Below are 24,402 nucleotides of genomic sequence, written 5' to 3' on the forward strand. Positions count from 1 at the left end.
ATTTAAAATTGGCAAATCATGAAATGTGGAAACAACCTAAATGTCCATTGACTGATGAATGAATAAACAAAATATGGTAATTACATAAAATGAAATATTATTCAGCTTTAAAAAGGAAGGAAATTCTGACCCATGCTACAACATGGGTGAATCTTTAAGACATTATGTTAAGTGAAATAAGCTAGTTGCAAAAGGGCAAATACTGTATGATTCCACTCATGTGCAGTACTTAGAGTAATAAATTCATAGAGACAGAAAGTGGAATGATGGTTGCCAGGGGTTGGGGGTGGGGAGAGAAAGGGAGTTATTGTTTAGTGAGTTTGGGGTTTCAACTGGGGAGGATGAAAAAAATTCTGGAGAGAAATGGTGGTGATGGGAGCATAAAAGTGTGACTGTACTTAATGTCATTGAACTGTACACTTAAAGTGGTTAAAAAGGTACGTTTATGCTATTAATATATGTAATATAGAAATATAAAAAATAAAATTGGCAAATCAAATAATAGGCATATAAGCAAATTATAAGCAAACAACACAAACATAAACATTAAGATAGATAATATTGTCTAAAACTAGGTGATGGAGAGGGAGAGGGAGGAAGATAAAATTTGATTATTTTATCATTGCTATAGTGGGGAACCCATAAATACTGCCCCTAAAGACATAATAATATTAGAGCATAAACTCAGGTCATTTTAGCTCTCAGAAAAACTAAAACACACACACACACAGACCATGCAAAGATTTTTAGAAAAACCCTATGAAACTAGAAAATATAATATAAACATATTACATGACTATGTAAATATAATACAAATGTAAAACCAGACCAAACATATCTGTTATATCAATACATGTCATATCAATCACTTATTAATCACAAAATTTAAATCAGATCTCAAAGCAAAATCTAACTCTAAAATAAAAAGCTTCATAAAGGTTGAAAATAGAAGATTGGGAAAATGTGTGCCAGGCAAATGCAGATGAAAAGAAAGCAGAAGTCTCAATCTTAATATTAGATGAGAGCATACACAGGTCCCCCAAATTAGATGAGACAAAGAATGGCACTTTAGAATGCTAAATACTGCAATTCCTAGTTATGACGGTCATGAGAATATCTATGTGCTAAATAATACCTCAATATTTACAAAACAGAAATTACAAGAGATAGAAGAAGAAATAGAAATACACTGGTTTGTGAGGGAGATTTTAATTCACTTTTCTCAGTTCATGTCAGATCAAGGGGACAAAAGCATGAGAGGATATAGAAGACTAAAGTAATTACTAACCTGATTGAACCTGGTAGCTTGAAAATAGAGACACCCCTATGGCACATTTACAAAATTGACATATATACACTACTGTGTATAAAATAGATAACTAATGAGAACCTACTGTATAGCACAGGGAACTCTACTCAATGCTCTGTGATGACCTAAGTGGGAAGGAAATCTAAAAAAGAGTGGATATATGTATACGTATAACTGATTCACTTTGCTGCACAGCAGAAACTAACACAACATTGTAAAGCAACTATACCCCAACAAAAATTAATTTAAAAAATCCCAAAACAAAAATTGACCATGTGATAGAGCATAAAGAAAATCTTAATAAAATTCAAAAAGTGGCAAAACACTGACAATGTTTTCTGATTATAATGCCATAAAGTTAGAAATTAATAACAAGCTCAAAAGCACAAAAAACTTCTATCTGGAAAATTAAAAAAAAAAACAACTCTCTTTTAACAATTCTTGGTGAAAGAGAAAATATAAGAGAAATTGCAGAATATCTGGGAAGCAAGGATAATACCCTACCTTTTAGAACTTACTGGTTACAGTTAAAGCAGTATTCAGAGGAAGTTTATAGCCTTAAAAACTTATGTTAAAACAAAAGAAAGAAAACTAATTACACATCTAGCTTTAAGATCAAAAAGTAAATATAAAACTATAATTATGGAATGCCAAGAAAAGAAAAATGAAAACATTATACATGAAAACAAATGGGGCAATACTAAGGCAGTAGTAAGCAGAGGCAATTTCATAGCAATAAGTGTTTTCCTTATCAGAAAAGCGGGAACAAAGTAATTAAAATTTCAACTGAAGAAATTAGAAGAAAAAAAATCCTTAAAATAGTAGAAGAAAATAATAGAAATAGAAGCAGAAATAAGAAATTAGAAAAGAGAAAACGGTAGTATAGACACCTCGAAGAATTGGTCTTTTGATTGAAATGATGCAACTATATAAATATGGCAAGAAAATATTCAAAATGATACATACCAAATGTTAACCAAATAATTAGTTGTCATTTTTGGAAATCAGAATTTAAGGAAATAATAATATTTTCTTTATATCTACTTACATTTTCTAATTTTTAATAATGAACCTATATCACTCAAGTAATTATTTCTTAGAAGAGATAGAACTTGGGCTTCATGGAAGAGATAGAACTAGAGCTAGGCCTAATGAGAAAAAATGTTTAGCGAGATGAGAAAGGAACTTACCTGAACTACTTACAGTAGGCCCTCTGTGCCCGCGGGTTACATATTTGCGGATTCAACACATGGAATCCACAGATATGGAGGGCCGACTATCTTGCCGGTCAGTTTCAGATATAACCAATTTTAGCATGTATATTAAGTGGGTTAATATCACTATTAATTAGGTACATTTTATCATCTATAACAGAAGACTACTGCTTCGTTTAAGTCTAAGCAATGCTCTAACAAGTAAAAGTCATTGTTTGAGAGGAGAGAAACAAATAAATAGAGTTGACAAATTTAAAGTGGTGCTCAAAAGACATCCTCAGCCCAGTATTTGATCCACTGCCATTTGGACATCCTGGACAGTAAGTATTTTGCTGACTTGTGAATCTTCTAGAGTTCTGTCTTGATCTTCAAATAAAAAGTCAGTTAACTTTTCATTTATTTGTTTGACTGTGATCTTATTCTCAAAAAATGCACCACCCATGTATCTGATGATTCTCGGGTATCTAGAATATTGGATTAATCAGAAAACCCTGTTTTCCAACGTTGCTGAACAAATGTCTTCCCCTCTTACTCCCTTCTCTGGTCTTCCCTCCCGCCCCCCCATTTCTCTCTCTCATCTCCATGATTTGCATCCTTTTTATCTCTGCCTTTGTTCTCTTCTTCTCTGCCTCTCTTCCTTCTTGGCCCCCTCTCTTACCTCCACCTCTCCCACCTGCCTTCCTCTTGGCCTTTGTTCTCTAATTTGCTTATGGCTTTTCCCCCTCATTTTCTTCTCTGTCCTTTCTCTCCTTTCCTTTACTTGAACACTGTCATGTTTCCTCTTTCCTTGCTGTCCCTCTTCTTTCTCTCTTTCCTTTGTCCCCCTCTTTTGTCCCCCCATGTGGCAGGTCTATGACACACCCCTGGAGAATGTGAAGGACTTTGAGGGCCTGTCTGACTTTTGTAACACCTTCAAGCTCTACCGGGGCAAGACTCAGGAGGAGATGGAAGACCCATCTGTCATTGGGGAGTTTAAGGTAAGTCCTTGAGGACACGTCTCTAACCCAGGGGGACCCAAGACTGGAGTGGCAGCAATGAGTGAAGGGGGTGGGGGCAGAGGTACTGTAGAAACATCAGTAATGACCCCAGTGCTGCGGTTGGTGACCATGTGGGTGATGGAGGTGGTGGCGGTGACGGTGATGCTGCTGATGCAGAATGTGATGGGGGTGATGGGATGGCATTGGGCTTAGTGATCTCAGTGGTGATGACTCTGGCAGACATGAGAGTAAGGGACATAGTGGTGATTGTATTGGTGACACTGAGGATGAAAATTAAAGTTGACCCCTCCTTCTTTTCAGGGCCTCTTCAAAATTTATCCCCTCCCAGAAGACCCGGCTATCCCCATTCCCCCAAGACAGTTCCACCAGCTGGCTTCCCAGGGGCCCCAGGAATGCCTGGTCCGCATCTACATTATCCGAGCGTTTGGCCTGCAGCCCAAGGACCCCAATGGGAAGGTAACATTCCTAGAGCTCTCACCTCCCCTGGAATAAATGGTAGGCTGGGGTACAAAGAGGCTGTAGAATTTGGATACACACTTTGCCCCAGGGAGTTCACAGTAAGTGGGGAAACCAGACAAACATGTACAAACCTGAGGTGTGACTGCATTGGAGTTCTATCAAGGCCAAGTGTTCCAGGAGGTCAGAAAAGGCCAAAGTCAGTACAAGACTTTGGAATAATGGGGAAGACTTCCTGGAAGGAATAGGATTCTTAAGGATTGATGGAGTTGTGATAGGCTGGGAGGGAGAAGAAAACCATATTTTAGGAGGAGTCAAAAACCTTGGCAAAGGTTTGGGAGCAGACTCCTTAGTGTAGGTTTAGCACAAGGATAAGGCATAAGGACAAGGGACATTGATGGTGTAGGCTGGGACAGGACTTTGTGGGGTGGGAAGGGAAGAAGGAGGGGTGGAACATGATGGGTAACTGTGCTGGCCTGGCCATGGTGGAGCCTGAGGCAAAAGGAAAAATCAGCAATCCTGATCCTGTCTTTATTTAAAATTTTGATATGTTGTTCATCATGGACTGTTGGTATTGGATTTAATTTTTAAAATATCACATTAAAATGTTGTTTATTTTGATTACTAAGCTTTTCTGTCTTTCCCTTAAATTTTGTGCCTGAGGCGAGTACCTCACTGACCTACTCTAGTCCTGACCCTGAGTGAAGGAGGGGAACTTGAGGGAGGGCAGGAGTCTGGAGCTACGGGGAGATGGGGGGAGGAGCAGAGTAAAGTTGGGAAGAGAGAGAAAGAGGAAGAGACGAGGCAGGAGTGGGGGACAGTGGGTTTCAGAGGTACGAGGCTAGGGTCTTCTCTTGTCTCCTTAGACAGGTGCGGGCCTAGCCTGTGTCCTAGGTTGTGGGTAGGGGCCTGGTGTCCTGTCCCTGGTGCCCTGCTTTTCAAGGTGAGAAAAGCTGCCCATGCCCTGCTGGGAGATCACAGGGCGGGATGGAGCAGTCTCTGCCCAGGCACCACCGATGGCCTCCAAGACGTGGCTGTGGTCAAGTTTATATACTTCAAGCCCTCCTGGTGCTGAGACTGACCGTAAACATTCTTTGGCCCTGGCTGCTCCAGAGGCTAGTTGAGGGAATGCTGCTGCTGCTTGTAGGAGGCTGCGTTGGGCTGAAAAAGTCTGGCCATCTCTCTCCCTTTCCACCTGCTGAAGCAGAGGTCACAGACAGGACCCCAGCTTGGCCCAGTCATATATGTCACACAAACTGGCATGTTTCTGAGGATATGGGCCTGGCCCCCACCCGCCCTCTCCCAGTGGGGCAGTGGATTGGGAGTATGGAGGACTTAGGCGCCCAGTTTCCACTGCCAGAGCCGAGGCTAGAAGCCCACATTGGGGGTGGTGTGCAGGATGGGGCTGCTGGCCTGGCAGGTGGCAGCTTCTTGAATGGTGGGCCCCCTTGCCCCTTTGAGGGGCAGAGCAATGAAGGAGCCTCAGAAGCGTGTTGGGAAGGTTATGTCGCTGAAGTGTTTCCTTCTCCTCCTCCAGTGTGATCCTTACATCAGGATCTCCATAGGGAAGAAGTCGGTGAGTGACCAGGACAACTACATCCCCTGTACTCTGGAGCCTGTGTTTGGAAAGTAAGTTGGGGTGGCTTGGGTCTTGGGGTGGAGGTGACAGTCTGGATAACCCACAGCCCAGCGGGAGCGATGTGGCTGCCACTGGGAAGTCCCCATCTCCTGGAGCAAAGCTGTGTTCCCTAAATCTTGCGTGTCTGTAGGGGGAAAACCTCAGCTAGCGCTTCCTTAAGCGCTAAAGGCTTGAATCCTGGCAGAAGCTCCTAGTTAAACAATTACCTTGAAGATCAGAAATCTAAATGGAAACCCAGAGCATGCATTTGCTAATTCTTCTTTTTTTTAGATCAACTTTTACTTTGGAATAATTTGAGATTTACAGAAAAGTTACAAAGATAGTACAGTTTTTGTATACCCATCACTCAGTTTCCTCTGCCATTAACATCCTACCTAACCATGGTACATGTATCAAAATTAAGAAATTGATATTGGCACATTACTATTAACTAAACTCTAGGCTCGTTTAGGATTTTGCCAATTTTTCCATTAATGTCCCTTTACTGTTTCAGGATCTAATCGAGGATTCCTATTACATTTAGTAGTTATTCTCTTTTACTGTTGCATGTTCATCTGTGGCAGATAGTGGAAGGATGTGGACTCAAGAGGGTAAAATGCTTCCTAAAATCTAAGAACGAGGGAAGGAAGAAGCAGGGCCCATTGCACGGGAGTAGTTCCCAGGCTTCCTGACTTGCTTGCTGTTTGGATGCGAGCGTATTTAGGGCAGAGAAAGAAGAACCTTGAGGGAGGTTGGCAGCTATTTCTCTAGCACCTGTTAGGAGAAGGCATGTACCGATATTGTCAAGCGACACACTGGATTCATGAACCGGTGTCTCTTGAGTTAGTTGTAGTCATCTGGCCCTTCAGAGAGACCCAATCAGCCAGGGGAAATGCCATCTTTGAAGGGGAAACAGTCCTGGCCAATGATGAGCCACTGCCAAGCTGGAACTGGAGGGAAGGGCTGTGGGGAGGATGGCGGGTGGAAGAGAAGAACCCTGTTTCGTAAGCCCCAGTGGCCAGCATGGGGCCCCAGGCTGACGGGACCGCGCAGGGCCCGGGTCAGGGTAGGGGCGCTAGTGTAGAAACACGCCTCTCCCTCTCTGTTTCACCATCTCCCTCGGATCACGGCCACCTGCTCTGCTTGGGGTGTCAAGCCTCTGTGAGTCCACAGCAGAAGCTCTTTGTTTCTGTCACCCACGTGTTGACCAGCAGAACGCATGGGACATAATCAGACACAACTTTGATTTCGTCTGCCAGTTTCCTGTAAACATTTATTCTGTGCGGGTGACCTTCCTCACTCCCTGAGTGGAAACTGTGGCAGGCAGGCCACTTTCCCGCTCAGGTTTAGACAGTCCACTTTGCCGTCCGCCCACTGTCTCAAGTTGGTAACCAGAACGCGCATTCATGTGTCATCAGGAGCGCACCGGATGGCTGGAGGGCAGTCGCTCCCTCTCGCAGCTGCGTCCACCTTGGGCACAGCGTGTGCGCCTTGGGGGTGTGTGCGGAGGGGAGAAGGGTCTTTGCCCAGTGTCCCCCCCACCCCTTCCTGCTGTCCTTCGCCATACTTGCAGGGCCAGGACTGGGGAACCTGTGTGAGAGGAGGGGCCCATCTCAAGTGCTGACTTCGCCCCATCCGGCACCCTTTGGGTGGCAGATGTTTGCTTCCCTGTGGGCTTTACAGAGACACCCCCTGAGCCCTCCTCACATAGCTCCTGGGATGTGGCAGGTGCTGGGTCCCTGTAGCGGGTGTCCCCCTCCCATTCCCCCCAACCCGTTCTCAGATGGGCCGCCCCACAGTCTCTCGCCGTTGGAGCCCCAGGTCCCGTGGGACAGGCTTCAGAGCAGCAGCCCCCTTCTCCGCAGGCAGCACTGCAGTTCCGTGCCCAGCCAGGATGGGAGCTCAGCTCCTCCCAAACGTACCCCCCACCTCCTCTCTGCTACGAGCTGCTTGTGCTTCCTCGACCAGAGCTCGGGTGCCAGGCTTGTGTGTCCCTCCTGCAGGGAACTCATTTCAGGGGAGAAGGGACAGCACTTCTACACTTGACCTCTGTGGGCGGTGGCGGGGGGTCTCAGAGCACGGCAGGAGCTCTCTTCAAAGAAACCTCCGCACAAATTCTCTCTTCATCCCACTCCAGCAGGAATGTTGAAGCCCCAGGAGTGCGGAAAGTGGATCCCAGGCCACGCCCTTGGTAAATTCTGGAGCTCTGGCACCTGGCTCTGGAGTTTCACATCTCTTGTCTCCAGGTGTCCTGGTTGAAACTTCATTTTTAACCTTGTGCTCCATTTCATTCGTCCATTCTGTGGTCCATCAGGCAGGCATCTGCTATATGCCCAGCTCAGATTATTTGGGAAAACCGCACACACACACACACACACACACACACACACACTCTCTCTCTCTCTCTCTCTCTCTCTCTCTCTCTCTCTCTCAGACAAGCCCAGCACCGGGAGTGCTGTGGGTGGTGTGCTGTAGGAGCTATAGGAGGCTCGAGGAGGGTGGACTGCAGGCCAGTCCTGGGAGAGGAGGAGGCCAGGGGTGGCTTTCTAGCTCTTGCTCCAGCCTTGCCACCCACTTGAGTTTGCGCTGTGTCCGGTGACCTCTGGGAGCTGGCGTCGTCATGACAACTGCCCCCCCCCAATAGGATGTTCGAGCTGACCTGCACTCTGCCTCTGGAGAAGGACCTGAAGGTTACCCTCTATGACTACGACCTCCTCTCCAAGGACGAAAAGATCGGGGAGACGGTTATCGACCTGGAGAACAGGCTGCTGTCCAAGTTTGGGGCTCGCTGCGGACTCCCCCAGACCTACTGCATGTAAGTGCAGGGCGCTGACTGCTTCCCTGACTGTGTGCCAGCCTGGGCCTAGCACGGCACAGACACTGTCTCTCTCAGTCAGCCCAGATCTTATCCCCACTCCATAGATACGGAAACTAAGACCTGGACTTGTAAGTGGTGGGATTAGGATTTGAACGTGCTTATCTGACTCTAAGAACCCAGCTCTTCCTCACGTCGTTATAATCAAGTTCTCCTTAAGGCACCGTCGAGGGCCTGGAGAGGGGAAGGAGAAGGGAGATAGACAATGGGACACACAGCCCCGCTGGGCCCCAAGGTGAACTCACGTGTGGCCAGCCCCACCCACTTCCTGCCAACTTGGGTCTTGTCTGGGTCTGATTTTCTAAAGCTGGAAATTGGAAACATTTCAATTCCAATTCCATGTGTATGTAAAGAAGTCCTTTTGTCTCTGGGCCTCAGTTTCTCTGTGTGTGAAATGGGCTCCCTGGTCATGATGAACAATCACACAGGGCGCCCACGGTCAAAGTGAAGGGTGGGTGATGCCGTGCGTGTGGGTACATAGGTCACTGCACACACCTCTGCCCGCGTCAGTGTCCTGGAGCGTCTCATCTTTGTCTTGTGTTTGGGCCTCAGCTCTGGACCCAACCAGTGGAGGGATCAGCTCCATCCCTCCCAGCTCCTCCACCTGTTCTGCCAGCAGCACAGAGTCAAGGCCCCCGTGTACCGGACAGACCGTGTAGTGTTTCAGGATAAAGAATACACCATCGAAGAAATAGGTGAGTTCTCCCTCTACCGCCCTCTCTCTTGTGGGTCCTTTCCTGCTGGATGTAACCACTGGACACAACCCATACCAGCACGGTGTGGTCTTGAGTCTCTCCAGGGCAGCACAGATGGACTAAAGTTGCACTTGGTATACTTGGGACCAGTACTTACCTGGGACACCATTGTGAAAATTAGAGGTCAAGGTGGGGCCAGGGTCAGGGTGGGTCAGGGTCAGAGCTCAGTCTAAGAACAGGTTGGGGCCTGTCTGAGGGCAAGATGAGGGGTGAGTCTGAAGCCTGGGTCAGGGTCATGGTTAGGATCAGTCTGCTTCTGGCTTTGGGTGAGCAGACTGGTCAGAGTTTGGGTACAGCCCACCGCTGAGAAAGTTTTCTACTTAATCATACTAGTCTGCCAGCTTGACCTTGATGGTACCTTCTGAGCCCCCAGTCACAACTCCTGCACCTGATACATCCAAAGGGTGGCAGGAAGCCCTGTAGCCCCCGTCTTGCCTAATGCTCTGGGTCTGCCTCATGCTCATGCCGAGGGTCCTGCCATTTGCTCCCCGCATGTCTGAGATGCTCATAGGCCTGCACGGCCCACCCAGAGCAGCTCAGACTCCCCGGAGGTGTTTACAGGCCCAGCTGGCCCCTCGCCTCCTGCTGGTTTCGGAGATGTTTGATGTCAGAGCTGGTGCTGAGGTTGTAAAAGGGGAGCGAGGCTTTGGCTCCCTCATCTCAAATCCCCCTCCTCCTTCTTCGTTTCTCTGATTCTCCGAGGTCATGGCTGAGCCAGGCTCCTTTCCATTAGGCCCTAACCCCTCCCCCAGCCTCTTTCCCTGTAGAACATGCATCTGTTTTAGGGGTGGTCTCATTTCTTTCTGCTAGTCTGTGAGCAGCTTAAGCACAGGAACCAGGGCTCATGGTCATAAATTCATAGGAAAAGAAAGCCAGAAAGCTAGAGTTGGTGAGGCCTGACATCTCCCTGTTTTTGCAGATGAGGCCATTCAGACCACGAGTGGTTAACAACCTGCCCAAAGTCACCCAGCTGTTTAGAGGCAGAATCAGGTTCCTGGCCCGGTGGTCCTTCTGCAATGCTATGCTGCTTCCTTAGTGGCACCTATTAAAGTGGGCAGGGCAGGTTTGATGGATGAACGTGTGTATGTGTGTGTACGTTAGAATCTGTGCTGGTGAACATGGGCACACCTGAGTGCACAGACCTGTGTGTGTACGTGTGTATAGGCACATGTGGACCCTCCTACCCCCAGTCAAGGTCTCTGTCAAGGGGGCTCCAAGTTCATGTTGCTGGCTGGTTGGCCAGGCTTGTCAGGGTCAGAACCACCCCCGTGTCCTCACCCCATCCACAGTACCAGTCCATGACCCAACCCCTGGCAGGTAGAGCTGTACCTGGGAAGCACGCAGGGGAGGGGAGGGGTATTCACATCCAGTCATGTGCCTTTCCTAATGAGTGTGTGATCTCAGCTGCCCTGCTACCCAGCTGTGTGACTGCCCGGTGCTTCATGTCTGTCATCTGTGAAATGGGGCTAATAATAGCACTTACCTTTTAGGGTTACTTTGAGGATCAAGCCCTGTTAATATTTATGAAGAACAGTGCCTGGCTCCTGCTTTATAAGTGTTCTCTGTTACTGCTACTAATCAAAGAGATTGCATGAAACAGAGAATACTACTGAGAGCACTTAGATGCCCAATCTGGGAGAAGAGCTTGTGGAGCCTCAGAGTTGAGAGCAATCTGGAAGGACTTCCTGGAAGGGGTGGGCTTTGGAGGGTGGGGAGAATTTGTATTGGGTGGGAAAAAGGAAGGAGAGCTTACAGAAGAGGCTTGGTAGAGTTGATGGCAATGGGGAATCTGGATTTTAAGCCCAGAGCCTGTGGACAACGAGGTTTCCCCTACAGAGAATGAGACGTGAGGGCCAGAAGAAGTGTGTCTGGGCTAGGGGTGAGGCTGCAGGGTTAGCAGCTTCCCGAGGCCCTCAGGCCCCCCTACCATCTCCTGCTCACTCAGTCCCGGCAACTTTTTTGTCTTCTCTCTGGGGCAGAGGCTGGCAGGGTCCCGAACCCACACCTGGGCCCAGTGGAGGAGCGTCTGGCCTTGCATGTCCTCCAGCAGCAGGGCCTGGTCCCTGAGCACGTGGAGTCCCGGCCCCTCTATAGTCCCCTGCAGCCGGACATCGAGCAGGTAGGACCTCCACGCTCGGGCCCCAGAGCCCCTGACCCTCAGCTACCCCGCCCCAAGGACAGCTTGGATATCCCAGAAGTACCAGTGGAGACCTCAGGATTTGGCTAATCCCTCCTTGTGGAGTTTCTCCACAGCCTGAATGGTTACCATTGTTGGCCTACGAGGGGACCTCTTGAGCCTGGCCTCCCCTGGTTGCCTGCAGGCCTCAGGGCCTGGGGAATGAGGCTCCTCCTCCATCCCCGTGTAGGCTGGACCTCTGGCTGCCCATGAGTCATTCTGACGCCTCGCTGTTTCAGCCTGGCCACAGGGAGTCGTCCCCTGCCATCAGTCAGTGACATCCCAGATGGCCAACCCTGTGCTGGGCAGTGGGGAGTTCAGACAGGGCGAGCCAATGACAGAGAGGCAGAGCAGCCATCAGGAGGGCCAGGGGAATCCTCCCAGGCAGAGGGGGGGAGGGCAGAGGGACAGCAGGCCCAGGGCTGACATGGGGAGGCTTCCTGGAGGGGATTGGAGGAGGAGGAGGAGAGAAAAGGTTGCAGGCAGAGATGGGCCGAGGCAGCCTTTGTGGCACTAAGGTGCCTTTGTGGACATGCAGAGGACCTCCTCTCTGCTCTTTGTAGCTGAGCTCTCCTCCCCTTGGCGGCGTGGCCACCAGCTCCCCAGAGTGGCACTGCAGGTGTTGAAATGTCAGCTCTTTCGTGCTCATGTGAACCAGAAGAAGTTAGGTCAGTCCCTGCTCCTTCTTCTGGAAGATGGGGACAGAGGTAACAGCCGGCTCGCAGAGAAAGAGGGAGCTAAGGGGTGGCAGGTAGAGTGGTTTCCTGTCGTGGAAACCCTCTGAGCCCCGATCACTAAACCATGCTCTCTGAGCCTCCACAACTGTGTACACCGTCCCCAAGGCCGAACGCCCCCTGCCCTCTTCCACCTGGCACAGTGAGACTCAGCAAACTTCGCTGTCTCCAGAGAGCTGCCCTGACCCCTGATCCCCAGGTGCTACCCCAGTCCCCGGCCTGTGGGGCAGTGGGCTCACCCCTGTGGTTGGCCCTATAGTCCCCTTGAGGCCACCTCCCCTACAGGGTGCTGAGCCTCTCCATGCAGGGCCTGGGGTTTCTCTGTCCTGTGCTCCAAGTATCCAGTGCAGAGCAGGTGGTCAGGAGATGTTGGTTGAATGAAAAGGGTGGCGAGAGAGCAGGGTCGTGTCTCCCTCCCCAGGGGAAGCTGCAGATGTGGATCGACCTGTTTCCGAAGGCCCTGGGGCGACCGGGACCTCCCTTCAACATCACCCCACGGAGAGCCAGAAGGTGACTTACCCCAGCCCAGGCTCAGAGCTGAGCAGGGTGGTGGAGTAGTTGCTGCGGGTGGGAGCAGGAGGTGGCTCTTGGGCCAGGCTTTGGGCCACTCGGGCCTCACTCTTGTGCAGGCCTGGCCAAGTGTCCAGCCAGGCAAGCAGCAGTCTTGGGTGAGCTGACTTCTTGGCTTCTCGGACAAGGACTGCCCACCCTTTGGTGGGAAATCCACGTGGATTTGAGTCATCCTTCTCTGCAGGTTTTTCCTGCGTTGTATTATTTGGAACACCAAGGATGTGATCCTGGACGACCTCAGCATCACCGGGGAGAAGATGAGCGACATTTATGTGAAAGGGTAGGAAGTCACCCTCCTTCCCACCCGTCCCGACTCCACGGTGTCGCCCCTGCTCCCTCGGGGGTGGTGGTTGGCTGGGAAAGGGGGAAAGCTGGTGTAGGGAAGGGGGAGAACAAGAAAGGAAGGATGGCCTTATGGGAGTGGTCTCTGCCTTTGGGGGGTCAACTCCCACCAGATTTCTTCTTCCACATTAATCTTTGCATTGAACCTACAAGGTTTGAGGATGTCCCTCAAGAGAGAAGTTAGAACATTTTGAAATTTATGGCACATTTGGTACATCAAATTATTTTTCCTTTATCATTTACCAAGTTCAATGACCTTCTTAATTCCTGGTTTGCTTAAGTTGAGGCTGTGTATTGTGGTGGAGACCTTAATTAGCCATGTTCTCTAAAATGTGTATGTCTAGTTGGATGGTTGGCTTTGAAGAACACAAGCAAAAGACAGATGTGCATTATCGGTCCCTGGGAGGTGAAGGCAACTTTAACTGGAGGTTCATTTTCCCTTTTGACTACCTGCCAGCTGAGCAAGTCTGCACTGTCTCCAAGAAGGTGAGTGTCGTTCCTGTCCCCAGTGGCGCTCGTCCCAGGGCTGTCAAATATCAGCCTGATCACGGTTAGAGCCGTGTCACTGTCATACTCTTACCGCTGCCCCACCATTGTTGGAAGCACCTCGGCCATCGCTGCATACCAGCCACCACCATTGTCCCATCACTGCCAGTGTCGCCACCACCACCATGCCCACTCCTCCTACTTCTGCCATCATTGCCATCGTTAGCATTGCTGCCATCCCACAATCTCCCCCACGCCAGCGCTACAACCACTGTATGTAGCTAAGTCCAAATCCTAACAAACCAAGCCACAGGGAGGGCCATGGGCTCAGAATGGGGAGAACATTGGTAGGGAAACCCAGCACGGTCATCAGAGAGCGGTGGGGCAGAACCCCTAGGGAGAGCGGCCCCAGAGGGCTGTCTGGCCTGCGGTTTGGGTTGTCTGGCCACCCGGTAGGATCGGGTGTTGCTTAGCCAAGTCCCTGCTGCTTCCCCCTTCCTCCCATTTCTGTGCCTGGGGCCTGTGGCCACTGTCCAGGCTAGTATCTCTCAGACCTGGGGAGGCCGGTGCATCAGCCGGGGGGAGGGGCAGCTCCAGAGACGTCAGCTCTTTGTGGGTTAGCATCTTCTAGTTGAGGCCTCATCTGGGCCGTGAACTCTTTCTCCTGAAATAGGCGGGTCCCAAGGCGGGTGGTGGCCCCGAGCCTGCCCGTAGGGAGCAGCCCCCAGAGCACAGTGAGGCAGTCAGCTTCTGGAGGCGGAAGGCCCCTCTGTTGGAGCTTCTAACTACTGTGTCCCACCTAGAATCGGTTCCACCTGCACGTGCTCTCCTGCTCCACAGGGTGAACGCCTCTCTGGAGTTTGGGTCCTGCTGGTCCCGTTTCCTTCCAGAGGTGGCGCAGGGCTTCAAGGCAAACTTCTGTGACTCCTCTTTCTGTCCTGAACGGTTGTGTGGCTTAAAGAAGGGAAATATGTAATGGACCTCGGCTGCCTACGTCCTCTTTATTCTCTTCATTACATCCTTCCCCCATGACCCCTTCCTAACCCAACAGACAGAATCATCTGCACTTCAGAGAAACCAGAATGTTCCGCTGAACATTCTGAAACCATCAAACAAAAGAAAATATGGGTTAAATAAGGTTAAATGAATTCTTTCACCCAGGGATGCCTACCAGAAAGCAGAGTTTAGCAACAGCCCTGGATGCTGTGCAGTCAAGGAAAGCCTAGCCTATTTGTAGGTTTAATCTTGTTTGCCTTTGTTCAGCATGTTTATCTATCAAAAGATGTTTCCATAACAAACCAAATGCTGCATTTGCTGGGGAGAGCTCCAAGTCAAAAAAACAGTGCCTGTCCTTGTTGTGGACGGAGGGAATGGGGAAGGGCAGCTGGGCCCTTCTTCAGGCTCACCCCGTGCTCAACAAACCCTGCACGGGGTGAGGCGTGGCTGGGGAACCGAGGCTGAGAGATGCCAATCGGCCCAACCCGGGAGGCGGGACCACCTCTCTGTTGTGACAGGTGGAGATGGGTGCAAGGAGTCGCAGGGAGCAGAGTCTTCTGTCCTTGCTACAAAGTAGGAAGAGAGAGAATCTCCTGGCACTGTGGCAGGTGATTTGAGACAAATGACAAAGGCGGGAAGCAGCTATTATTGAGTGAAGGAGAGAAAGGGGGAGAGAAAGGCAGAGGGAGAGGGAGCTAATTGGTGGTACCCAGCAGTTCTGAGGGCCCAATGGGGATTGCTGATAAAGAATTTGAAGGGGCTCCATTTTGGCAACAGTGGGGTTTCATCTCTGCCCTTTAGACACCAGCAAGGAAGGAGAGAGTTGAGCTGACCCACAGTGGAGTTCCAGAGGAAGAGAGGGGCTGAGGGAACCGACCCATTGGCCCGATGGCCCGCAGGCCTGGGCTGGCCTTGGGAGAATGAGAAGGCTATGGGGGATGCCGAGCCTGGAGGCGTCGAGGAGGCTGGGAGAGGCACGCCCGGAGTGGGGAGGGCTGAGGGAACAGGACTTCCCCCTGCTTGGTGCCAGGCTCCGGAGAGGGTGGCTGGAGTGGGGGGTGTGGCAGAGGTCAGAAGAGGAGGTTGAGAACAGTCAAGGGGTTCTGAAGTCAACCAGGAACATGAGGGAGGAACTGGCTTGACCCAAGACAGGGCCATCGGGTCCCTCTGGGAGAAAGGACCCTGGGAGGCAGGGGGAGCCGTGCCCACAGTGGGGCACCAATTAGCTTGTCTGGGCTAGGGGACTAAGCCTGGGGGCGGTTAGTGCAGGGGCACTGCACAGCCTCTGGGCTCCTTGGTCCTGCTGCAGAGCCAGCCCTCTGCCGAGGGGTTCAGCGCCTCTGGCAGGAAGGCCCTCCAGGGACCCCATTAACCAGACGAGACTGTTTTAAAGTACAAGGTCTCCTTTCATCCGGCGGCTTTGAACCACCGCTGGTTGCCCTGGCCGGCTCCCCACCTGGAGCCCAGCACACCCACCGGAGCCGGCCTGTGCGTCAGGCACCCACCCTGCAAATAAACAGCTAGTAAAAGGGCCCAGACTGGGAACGTAATGAGTGCCTGGGACCTGGGGGGCCATCCCCAGGCTGGAGCCCCAGCCCAGCTGCTCCCACCAGGGGCTGTTTGAACCTCTGGCTCATTACTGAGCCCATAAACTGGGCCGGCCAGAGGCACGGAGGATGCTGGCGTCCTGTACAGGCGGGCCTGCAGAGCTGGCCATAAAAGCCCCGCCAGAGGAGGGAGGCACCTGCAGGAGGGCTGGGGCCCGGAAAAGGGGGAGGCACCAGATGGGGGTCGGGAGCGAGGGGCCAGGTGGGGACCTGAGCCCCTTCACCCACCCAGGCAGCAGTCCAGGCTGCAGCCAACTGCTTTGCAAGGTGATCATTATTCCTCAGGGGGCGCTGGCCATGGTCTTTGGTCACGGGACCTCTGTGGGGTCCGCGTGATCTGGAGTGGCCACCAAGGCTGTGTACACAGGGCACCTGGGCCCAGACAAACCCTGTGTGGTCAGCAGTGCTCCCCGACTCCCATGGAGTTTGTCCCCCTGAGACTGGGTCCAGGTCCCTGCTGTGACCTGGCACCCACCATCTGCGGGATGGTCAGTGGGTCCTTGCCAGCCACTCAGGTAGAGCTACAGTGAGAGGACAGAGAATAGGTGTGAGTGGGAGAGCCCCAGGGATGCTCCTTTGGGTTGAGTGTGACTGGACCCAGGGGCGGATCCAGGCCTCAGCGTGCCCGTCCCCAGCCCTCAGCGGCTCCACGAGGCCTTGGTGGAGAGAAGCCCAAGACAGTGCTGTTCCAGGCTGACTGGTCTGAGGGAGGGGGGAGGGGACAGCAGTGGTCTGGTGAACTTCCCAGCGCCGGGAGCTTTTGATGTGCCCCGGGGCAAGCTCTTGGGGGGCAAGGTGGGGTGGGCTAGGGACACTGCCCCCAGTGCCAGCCCCTTACAGTGGTGTGTCGGGGGATCCCCCCTGACACCCAGGTTCCCAGCCAGCCCACCTTGTCCCCAAGATCACAGGGGCAGGATTAAGAGACTCTTGAACCTGACTGACTGGGTTGGAATCCAGCTTGCCACTTCCCAGCTGGGTGACTTGGATAAATTACTCTCTCTGGTTTCCTCAAGATAGTATCTCCTCATAGGTCGTTGGAAGCATAAATGATTTCATAGTGGGAAGAGGCTGATGCCTAAGAAGTGCATATTAATGTTGTTTTTATTAGCTGTCAGACCTTGGGCAAATTCTTAACTTCTCCAAGCCTTTGTTACATCATCTGTAAAACGGCAATGAGAACCTTGACTCATGGACTTGTGAGGATTAAAGGAGCTACCTTATGTCAAGTGAGCCTGCATGGTCCCCTCCTGGGCCCTTGAACACGGCCCTCTGGGGTCTCAGCAGTCTTCCTGCCAGGACCTGGCTCTGGCAAGTCCCTAAGGGACGCCCCCCTCCACTGCCTCCTCCAGGCAGCCTTCCAGGCTAGAAGGGACCACTGCTCCTCTCTAATCCTGCTCTCCTGCTTCCTCCTCTGCTTCTCCTCTGTGTCAGGATGCTTTCTGGAGTCTGGACAAGACAGAGAGCAAGATCCGCGCCCGAGTGGTATTCCAGATCTGGGACAACGACAAGTTCTCCTTTGATGACTTTCTGGGTGAGCACCATTTCCAGTCAGCACCATTTTGCCTGTCGGGGCTGCCCCAGAACCCCTGCTGTATGTTTGTGTGCCTCTCTCAGGCCTTGTGGGAAGGCTGGCAGGAGGATCAGGGAGCTCAGGGTCACTGGTCCCTGGTGCTGAGTGAGGTCGGTGACACAGAGTAGTGCCAGGGTGATCAAGGTGGCCAGCAGGGTGGCCTGCCAGCCGAGGTGGCATTGAACGCTGGGCCGTGTTGGTCGGTCAGACCCAGGGAAGGACGAGAGGGGAGCGCAGGGTGAAGGCAGTGCAAGCAGGAGCTCCGTCGCCGGCTGTCTGGCCTTTCACGTGACAGGATCCCTGCCACCTCAGTCTAGTGAGTGAGTGGCTCAAGGCTCTCTTCGCCCTTGTGCCCCAGAGACTGAGCAAATGAACACACCTGGGGCCAGGACTCTGCTGGGGGAAAGTGTGCGGCAACCCTGACCGCGGAACAGGGAGCGCTGGGTTGGAGGACGAGGTGGAGATGGTGCCTTCACAGGGTGAGGTGTGGGGCCCGCTGGCTGGACTGAGTAGCAGCTGCATCACAGCTATAAAAGTTCACTGGGAAAATGTGGCCTATCCCTACAATAGGATGTTATTCAGCCACAAGAAGAAATGAGGTCATGCTACACCAGGGGTGAACCTTGAAAACACACCAAGTGAAAGAAGCCAGACGCAAAAGTACAAATATCATATGATTCCTTTACATGAAATGTCCGCAATACGTAATCCACAGAGGCAGAAAGTGGTTGCCGGAGATTGGAAGGAGAGGAGGTTGGGGACCGACTGCTCGTGGGTCTGGTGTTTTTGTAGGGGTGATGAAAATATTCTGGAATTAGATAGTGCTGGTGGTCTCACAACTCTGTGAATATACTAAAAGCCACTGAGTTGTACACTTTACAATGGTTAAAATGGTGCATTTTGTTATGTGGATTTCACCTCAGTAGAGAAATAGTGAACCTGTGAGAAAGGCGGCCCAGGAAGTCACGAGTCCTGTGTTGCAGTTCTGCTCTGCCACCTGGGGGCAGGGCGGGCTTGGACGAATCACCGGAGCCCTCCCTGGGTGGCCCGTGATTGCAGAAGTCACCGAGCTCTTGGGCCCCTGCAGAGGATGCTCTGAGGAGCAGCCCCAGCAGGAATGGGGAGGAGGGCTGCCTGCCCGTCGGGCTGCTCTTCACCCCACTTCCCCCCGACCCCGAGCCTGGTCCCCTGAACTTGGAGGACTGGGAGCTGCTCCACAGCTTCACTGTAAAAGATTCAGGGTGTCAAAATCATAGCACCAAGTTGGACTTTTCTTCTTTTACTTATTATTCTGGAATACATAATTCCTGTGGCAAAATTAGAAACCGGAGATAAGCAATGCCTCCCCTTCCTATTTTTTTTTTTATATATATATATTTTTAAATTCCCCTGTGTACTTTATGTATTTATTTATGGCTGTGTTGGGTCTTCGTTTCTGTGCGAGGGCTTTCTCTAGTTGTGGCAAGCGGGGGCCACTCTTCATCGCGGTGTGCGGGCCTCTCACTATCGCGGCCTCTCTTGTTGTGGAGCACAGGCTCCAGACGCGCAGGCTCAGTAATTGTGGCTCACGGGCCCAGTTGCTCTGCGGCATGTGGGATCTTCCCAGACCAGGGCTCGAACCCGTGTCCCCTGCATTGGCAGGCAGATTCTCAACCACTGCACCACCAGGGAAGCCCCCCTTCCTACTTTATTATAATCTCACTACCCAGAGATAACCTTCACTAATATAACTAGGATAACCTTCACTTTGGTGTGTATTATTATTTTGGCATGTATCTTATACAAGCAAACACATATGTGTTATATGTGTATTTTATACATATATATACACATGCATATATGGCATATAGATAGCAAAATTGGTTTATGTTACACATACTTAGATCTTGATTTTGGGGAAAACAATATATTAAAAACATTCTTTCTGTCAGAAGTTATCCATCTGCATTGTATCTGCATCATGGTGCTTAACGTCCCGCCTGATGTCCCATCGGACCCTCACTAGTCCCCTCTAGGTGCGTACTCGGCTCATCTCTAGGATTTCCTGCGTGAGTGACAGCCTAGGTTTACATCTTTGGACCCTTTGTGCGTATCTTTCCTGAACTCTAAGAAGCAGAGTTTTAGAGTCTTTGTACATTTTAGTGGTTTTTGACACATTTTGTTCAATAGCCCTCTAGAAAGATTTTACATTTTTATATTCTCACCTGTGCCCTGTTTGCCTTAAGGGCACCATTTTTCCTAAATTTTTGCTGCCAGCGTTCTTTTTTTAAAAAAAGTTGCCAACGTGGTACCTCATTTTTATCTTTCTTTGCATTTCTTCATTACTTGTAAGGTACAACTTTAAAAATATGTTTGGGGGCTTCCCTGGTGGCGCAGTGGTTGAGAATCTGCCTGCCAATGCAGGGGACGCGGGTTCGAGCCCTGGTCTGGGAAGATCCCACATGCCGCGGAGCAACTGGGCCCGTGAGCCACAATTACTGAGCCTGCGCGTCTGGAGCCTGTGCTCGGCAACGAGAGGCCGCGATAGTGAGAGGCCCGCGCACCGCGATGAAGAGTGGCCCCCGCACCGTGATGAAGAGTGGCCCCCGCTTGCCACAACTAGAGAAAGCCCTCGCACAGAAACGAAGACCCAACACAGCCATACATACATACATACATAAAAAGAATGTAAGCAGACAAGAATAGCATTAAAAAAATAAAAATTAAATTAAAAAAAAAATGTTTGTTATCCATATTGTTGATGGGATTTTCTTTTTTATGGTTTTGGGATGGTCCTCTTTTATTGTTGATTTTCAGAGCTTTTTATGTAGTAAGGACACATTACAAATAATTTCTCCAGTTTTCAATTGCTTTTCACATTTTTATGGAATTTTTTTTTTGCTTACAGACTAAATAATTTTTTTTTAGCATCAGTCTATCAATCTTGCCTTTATGAGGTGAGGCTTTAGAAAATCAATTTTAAAAAGACAAACAAAAAATTGCATTTTATTGAATGAGAAAACAGTGTCCAAAATAAAATTAAACAGGATCATCTTTTGTTTTTAAAAATAAAACTACTACTTTTTAACTCCGTAGATTTCTTTCTTTTTAATTGGATGTTTGTATATATTGTGAAGTGATAGCCAAAATAAGTTATGTAGTTAACAATTTTTTTTTCTTGTGAAGAGAAATTTTAAGATCTACTCTTTTAGCAACTTACAGTATTATTAAGAGATTTCTTTTTTCCCCCTTCATAATGTATTTTCTAATTACATATTTTACTTCTTTTGAGTACTTATTACTTTTATTTTAAAAATAATAGTTAAGATCTGTAATTTTGCCATCAGGAAATAATCTTATGTTTCCTTACAGTCTTTATGTAGATATAGTATATATAGTTTAATATCCTGATTTTTACTTAATATTATCTTGGGATCATATTTAAAATGGGAAATAAACATTCATCTGTAGTTGAGGGATGGAGAGATGTGTAGATGGGTGGATAGATAGATGAATGCTGATAGAGTTGAACAAATGCTGGATAGAATAATGACCTGATTAATGGATAGATACAGTGCTCAGCAAATGGTAGCTCTAGAGGGATGTAGATAGTTAAGTCAAAGCAGATAGATGTATGGAAAGAAAGAAAGCTAGAAAAATAGATCCAGTCAATGAATACTTGCAGTAACTGAGCATTCCACACTGAAAAAAACCTAATCTCCTTTGTATGGTATTCAAGAATTGTTACCGAGTCCAAGCTTGCTCTGCTCACTGCACGACAGGCCAAAGAATAGGAGACGAGGTGTTGAGACAAGGAATACGACTTTATTTGGAAAGCCGGCAGACCGAGAAGATGACAGACTAAAGTCTCAAAATAACCATCTTATTAGGGTTTGGATGCCAGTTTCTTTTATAGCACAGAGAAGGGGAGGAGATGAGGAAGTAAAGTAAAAAGGCTATAAGTTTTACAAATATCACCTGGAATGGCCAGCCTCCGGGAGGGGATGTGTTAATTTCTTCTTTCTTGTAGCCGTCCACAGGTGGACAGGTTCCAGATATTTCCCTGAGCAAAGGCACTTTGGTTTAACATTCAGGCAGAGGGTCAGGGTTCCCTGAGTATAGATAGTATGTATAGACATTATGCCATTATGTATAGACAGTATCCTTTTAGTGAACAAAAGCAGTGGAAAGCAAAGGTTAAAGTAAAAGAAACAGATAGTCCGATTTGGCTCTTCCCTGTTACAATTCCCCACTGTCAATATCCATTCCACAATCTTGTGGAAGAAGGAGTGATGACCGTTCTAATTGCTTCATCAGATGGATCTTTCTGGGAGTGTCCATCGGTGTCAGTGTTCCAAACATTGCTTCTTTTGTTCCTCTCTGGAAAGTGTCTCCTTTACACTTGTAGCCTTAAAAAATATTCACAGCTTAAAAGTTGAGAGTTATGATGTATTCAGTGGGAATTTTGAGGGCTTCAAGCTTGGGAGGGAGCACTTCAAGTTAAGGAATTTAGCGCTTTTCTATGTATGGGAAAATACAAGAGTCTGGGCTCACTGAAATCACTCCCTTGATATGCACCTTAGCTATCTGGGGCCTGTATCCTGTATTCTCATATCCTGAGTTTCCTCAGGGTTCACCGGCTCATGTTGGAAGGCTGCAATCGCTAATGACTGATGTGTCAGGAAATATTCAATTTCTCAGGTCCTCTCCTCTTGGTCAGGATTTTGACCAATATTTGGGAGACATTTCATGATCAACTTTTGTCCCACGGCACTGGGAGGCTCATCCCAGATCAGGCGAAAATTCTTGTTATGCCACTCCAAGTGCTAGTTTTTGGATTAGGCCCTATTGATAATTAAAGATTCTCTGGATCCCCTATCTAATTATGATCCAGGAGACATTTTCCCTTGTTGCTTCTTCCCATACCTAGAATCACACTATTACAATTATTTTACATTATAAATGTGATCTATTTCCTCAAGATGTTTAGCCATAGAAGTTTTGTTGGAAACCTGTTTACACACTGGGTACTGTAAGAGACAACAGTCTTATAAAATAGACAGGATATAAGTAATGCAGCTAGTAACATTGACAAAGACATAGTGCAGCAGGGAGACACAAAGTACAAACAATTTGGCTTACAAAGATGTAATTTACCAAATTACTGTGGGTCATAATTAGCTTAAGGGGGAGGTTTTCCTTACACCTGGAAAACACAGATTTAAACCGGTCATTTTTCAGATAGAAACCATAAAAATTATAACCATATTCACCAGTTTACTGAGTCCTATGTAACTAATCCTTCTTGTTAACAGCTTTATGAAGCCATCAGGTTTCCCATTAGAATTCTTCAATTTCTTAGCCAGTTCAGCATTATGGCCTGAAAGCCAGAAACTTGTGTTTATCCAAAGTCCTTTCCATAAATCTTCTTGAAGAGGAAGCATTTTTACAAAGGCATCATCAGAGTGAAACCATAACTGTCTATAACGACGAAAGACTTAAGAAGGCACGTTTCAATCTGATTACAATGCAATTGACAAAGTAACTTGGTTAGTGCTGTGACATGCAACACATTTAGATAATAGCTAGAATTATGACTGATAACATTTTACCAGCACACATCAAATTTTAGGAACTCCATATAATCTCTAGAATACCTATATCATTTGCCATACAGTATAACCTAAGAAGATTTATTACTTATTTGACACTTCCCATGTAATTCAACATACCAAGTGAACCTAATTAGTTAATATCTCTCTTTGGGGTGTTTCAGGGGCCCTTTGAAGCATCCCAAAGTTAGCTAGAGTTCAAAGGAACTTCATTATAATTTGATTTGTGAAGTTTTTAAAAAATTTTATTTATTTATTTTTGGCTGTGTTGGGTCTTCGTTTCTGTGCGAGGACTTTCTCTAGTTGCGGCAAGCAGGGGCCACTCTTCATCGCGGTGCGCCGGCCTCTCACTGTCGCGGCCTCTCTTGCTGCGGAGCACAGGCTCCAGACGCGCAGGCTCAGTAGTTGTGGCTCAGGGGCCCAGTTGCTCGGCAGCATGTGGGATCTTCCCAGACCAGGGCTCGAACCCGTGTCCCCTGCATTGGCAGGCAGATTCTCAACCACTGCACCACCGGGGAAGCCCCTGATTTGTGAAGTTTTGTCAAAAAAGTATCAAAAGGGTTTAAACAGTCAGATAGGATCGCAGGTCACTGTGAAACAATAGTTATTCACTTAGCCGAAGTAACAATAAAAGATTTCAAAGGCAAATACAGAACAGATCACTTAAAAGGTAGAAAAACTTAAAATCTGTTATCAGAGGCAGTTCAGAATCTTAAGAAACCTTGTCTTCTTAACAGAGAGAAAAGCCAAATTCAAGTTTTTCACCAGCTTACTTTTAAAATTCATTTACTCAGTTAAACCTATTTTAAACTTAGTCAATCCTGACCATGTACAAAACTCTTTTCTTGGGGTCCACTTTCCATAAACCTTCCATGACTTAATTTATTTTGGCACAATTCTAACTTTCAAGTTGTTGAATATCTGCAGAGATTAATTTTATTTTTTTAAAATTTATTTATTTATTTGTGTTTATTTTTGGCTGTGTTAGGTCTTCGTTGCTGTGCGTGGGCTTTCTCTAGTTGCGGCGAGCGGGAGCTACTCTTCATTGCGGTGCATGGGCTTTACATTGTCATGGCTTCTCTTGTTGTGGAGCACAGGCCTCAGT

At 48.7% G+C, this 24,402-nt stretch overlaps 1 protein-coding gene across 15 annotated transcripts in view; it reads left to right on the plus strand.

Moving 5' to 3' along the window:
- The window catches only part of DYSF (dysferlin), a 235,980-nt gene that overhangs the window by 200,100 nt on the left and 11,478 nt on the right, over positions 1 to 24,402 (plus strand). For all 15 annotated transcript variants that reach the window (XM_061210962.1, XM_061210975.1, XM_061210972.1 and 12 more), the window contains 10 exons: positions 3,372 to 3,500; positions 3,822 to 3,977; positions 5,515 to 5,606; positions 8,240 to 8,410; positions 9,023 to 9,165; positions 11,205 to 11,344; positions 12,557 to 12,645; positions 12,890 to 12,985; positions 13,392 to 13,533; positions 17,568 to 17,667. In XM_061210962.1, coding sequence (XP_061066945.1) covers positions 3,372 to 3,500; positions 3,822 to 3,977; positions 5,515 to 5,606; positions 8,240 to 8,410; positions 9,023 to 9,165; positions 11,205 to 11,344; positions 12,557 to 12,645; positions 12,890 to 12,985; positions 13,392 to 13,533; positions 17,568 to 17,667 — 1,258 coding nt within the window. The remainder of the gene's footprint in view (positions 1 to 3,371; positions 3,501 to 3,821; positions 3,978 to 5,514; positions 5,607 to 8,239; positions 8,411 to 9,022; positions 9,166 to 11,204; positions 11,345 to 12,556; positions 12,646 to 12,889; positions 12,986 to 13,391; positions 13,534 to 17,567; positions 17,668 to 24,402) is intronic.

This window comes from Eubalaena glacialis, chromosome 14, assembly GCF_028564815.1.
Source record: "Eubalaena glacialis isolate mEubGla1 chromosome 14, mEubGla1.1.hap2.+ XY, whole genome shotgun sequence".
Taxonomy (NCBI): Eukaryota; Metazoa; Chordata; class Mammalia; order Artiodactyla; family Balaenidae; genus Eubalaena; species Eubalaena glacialis.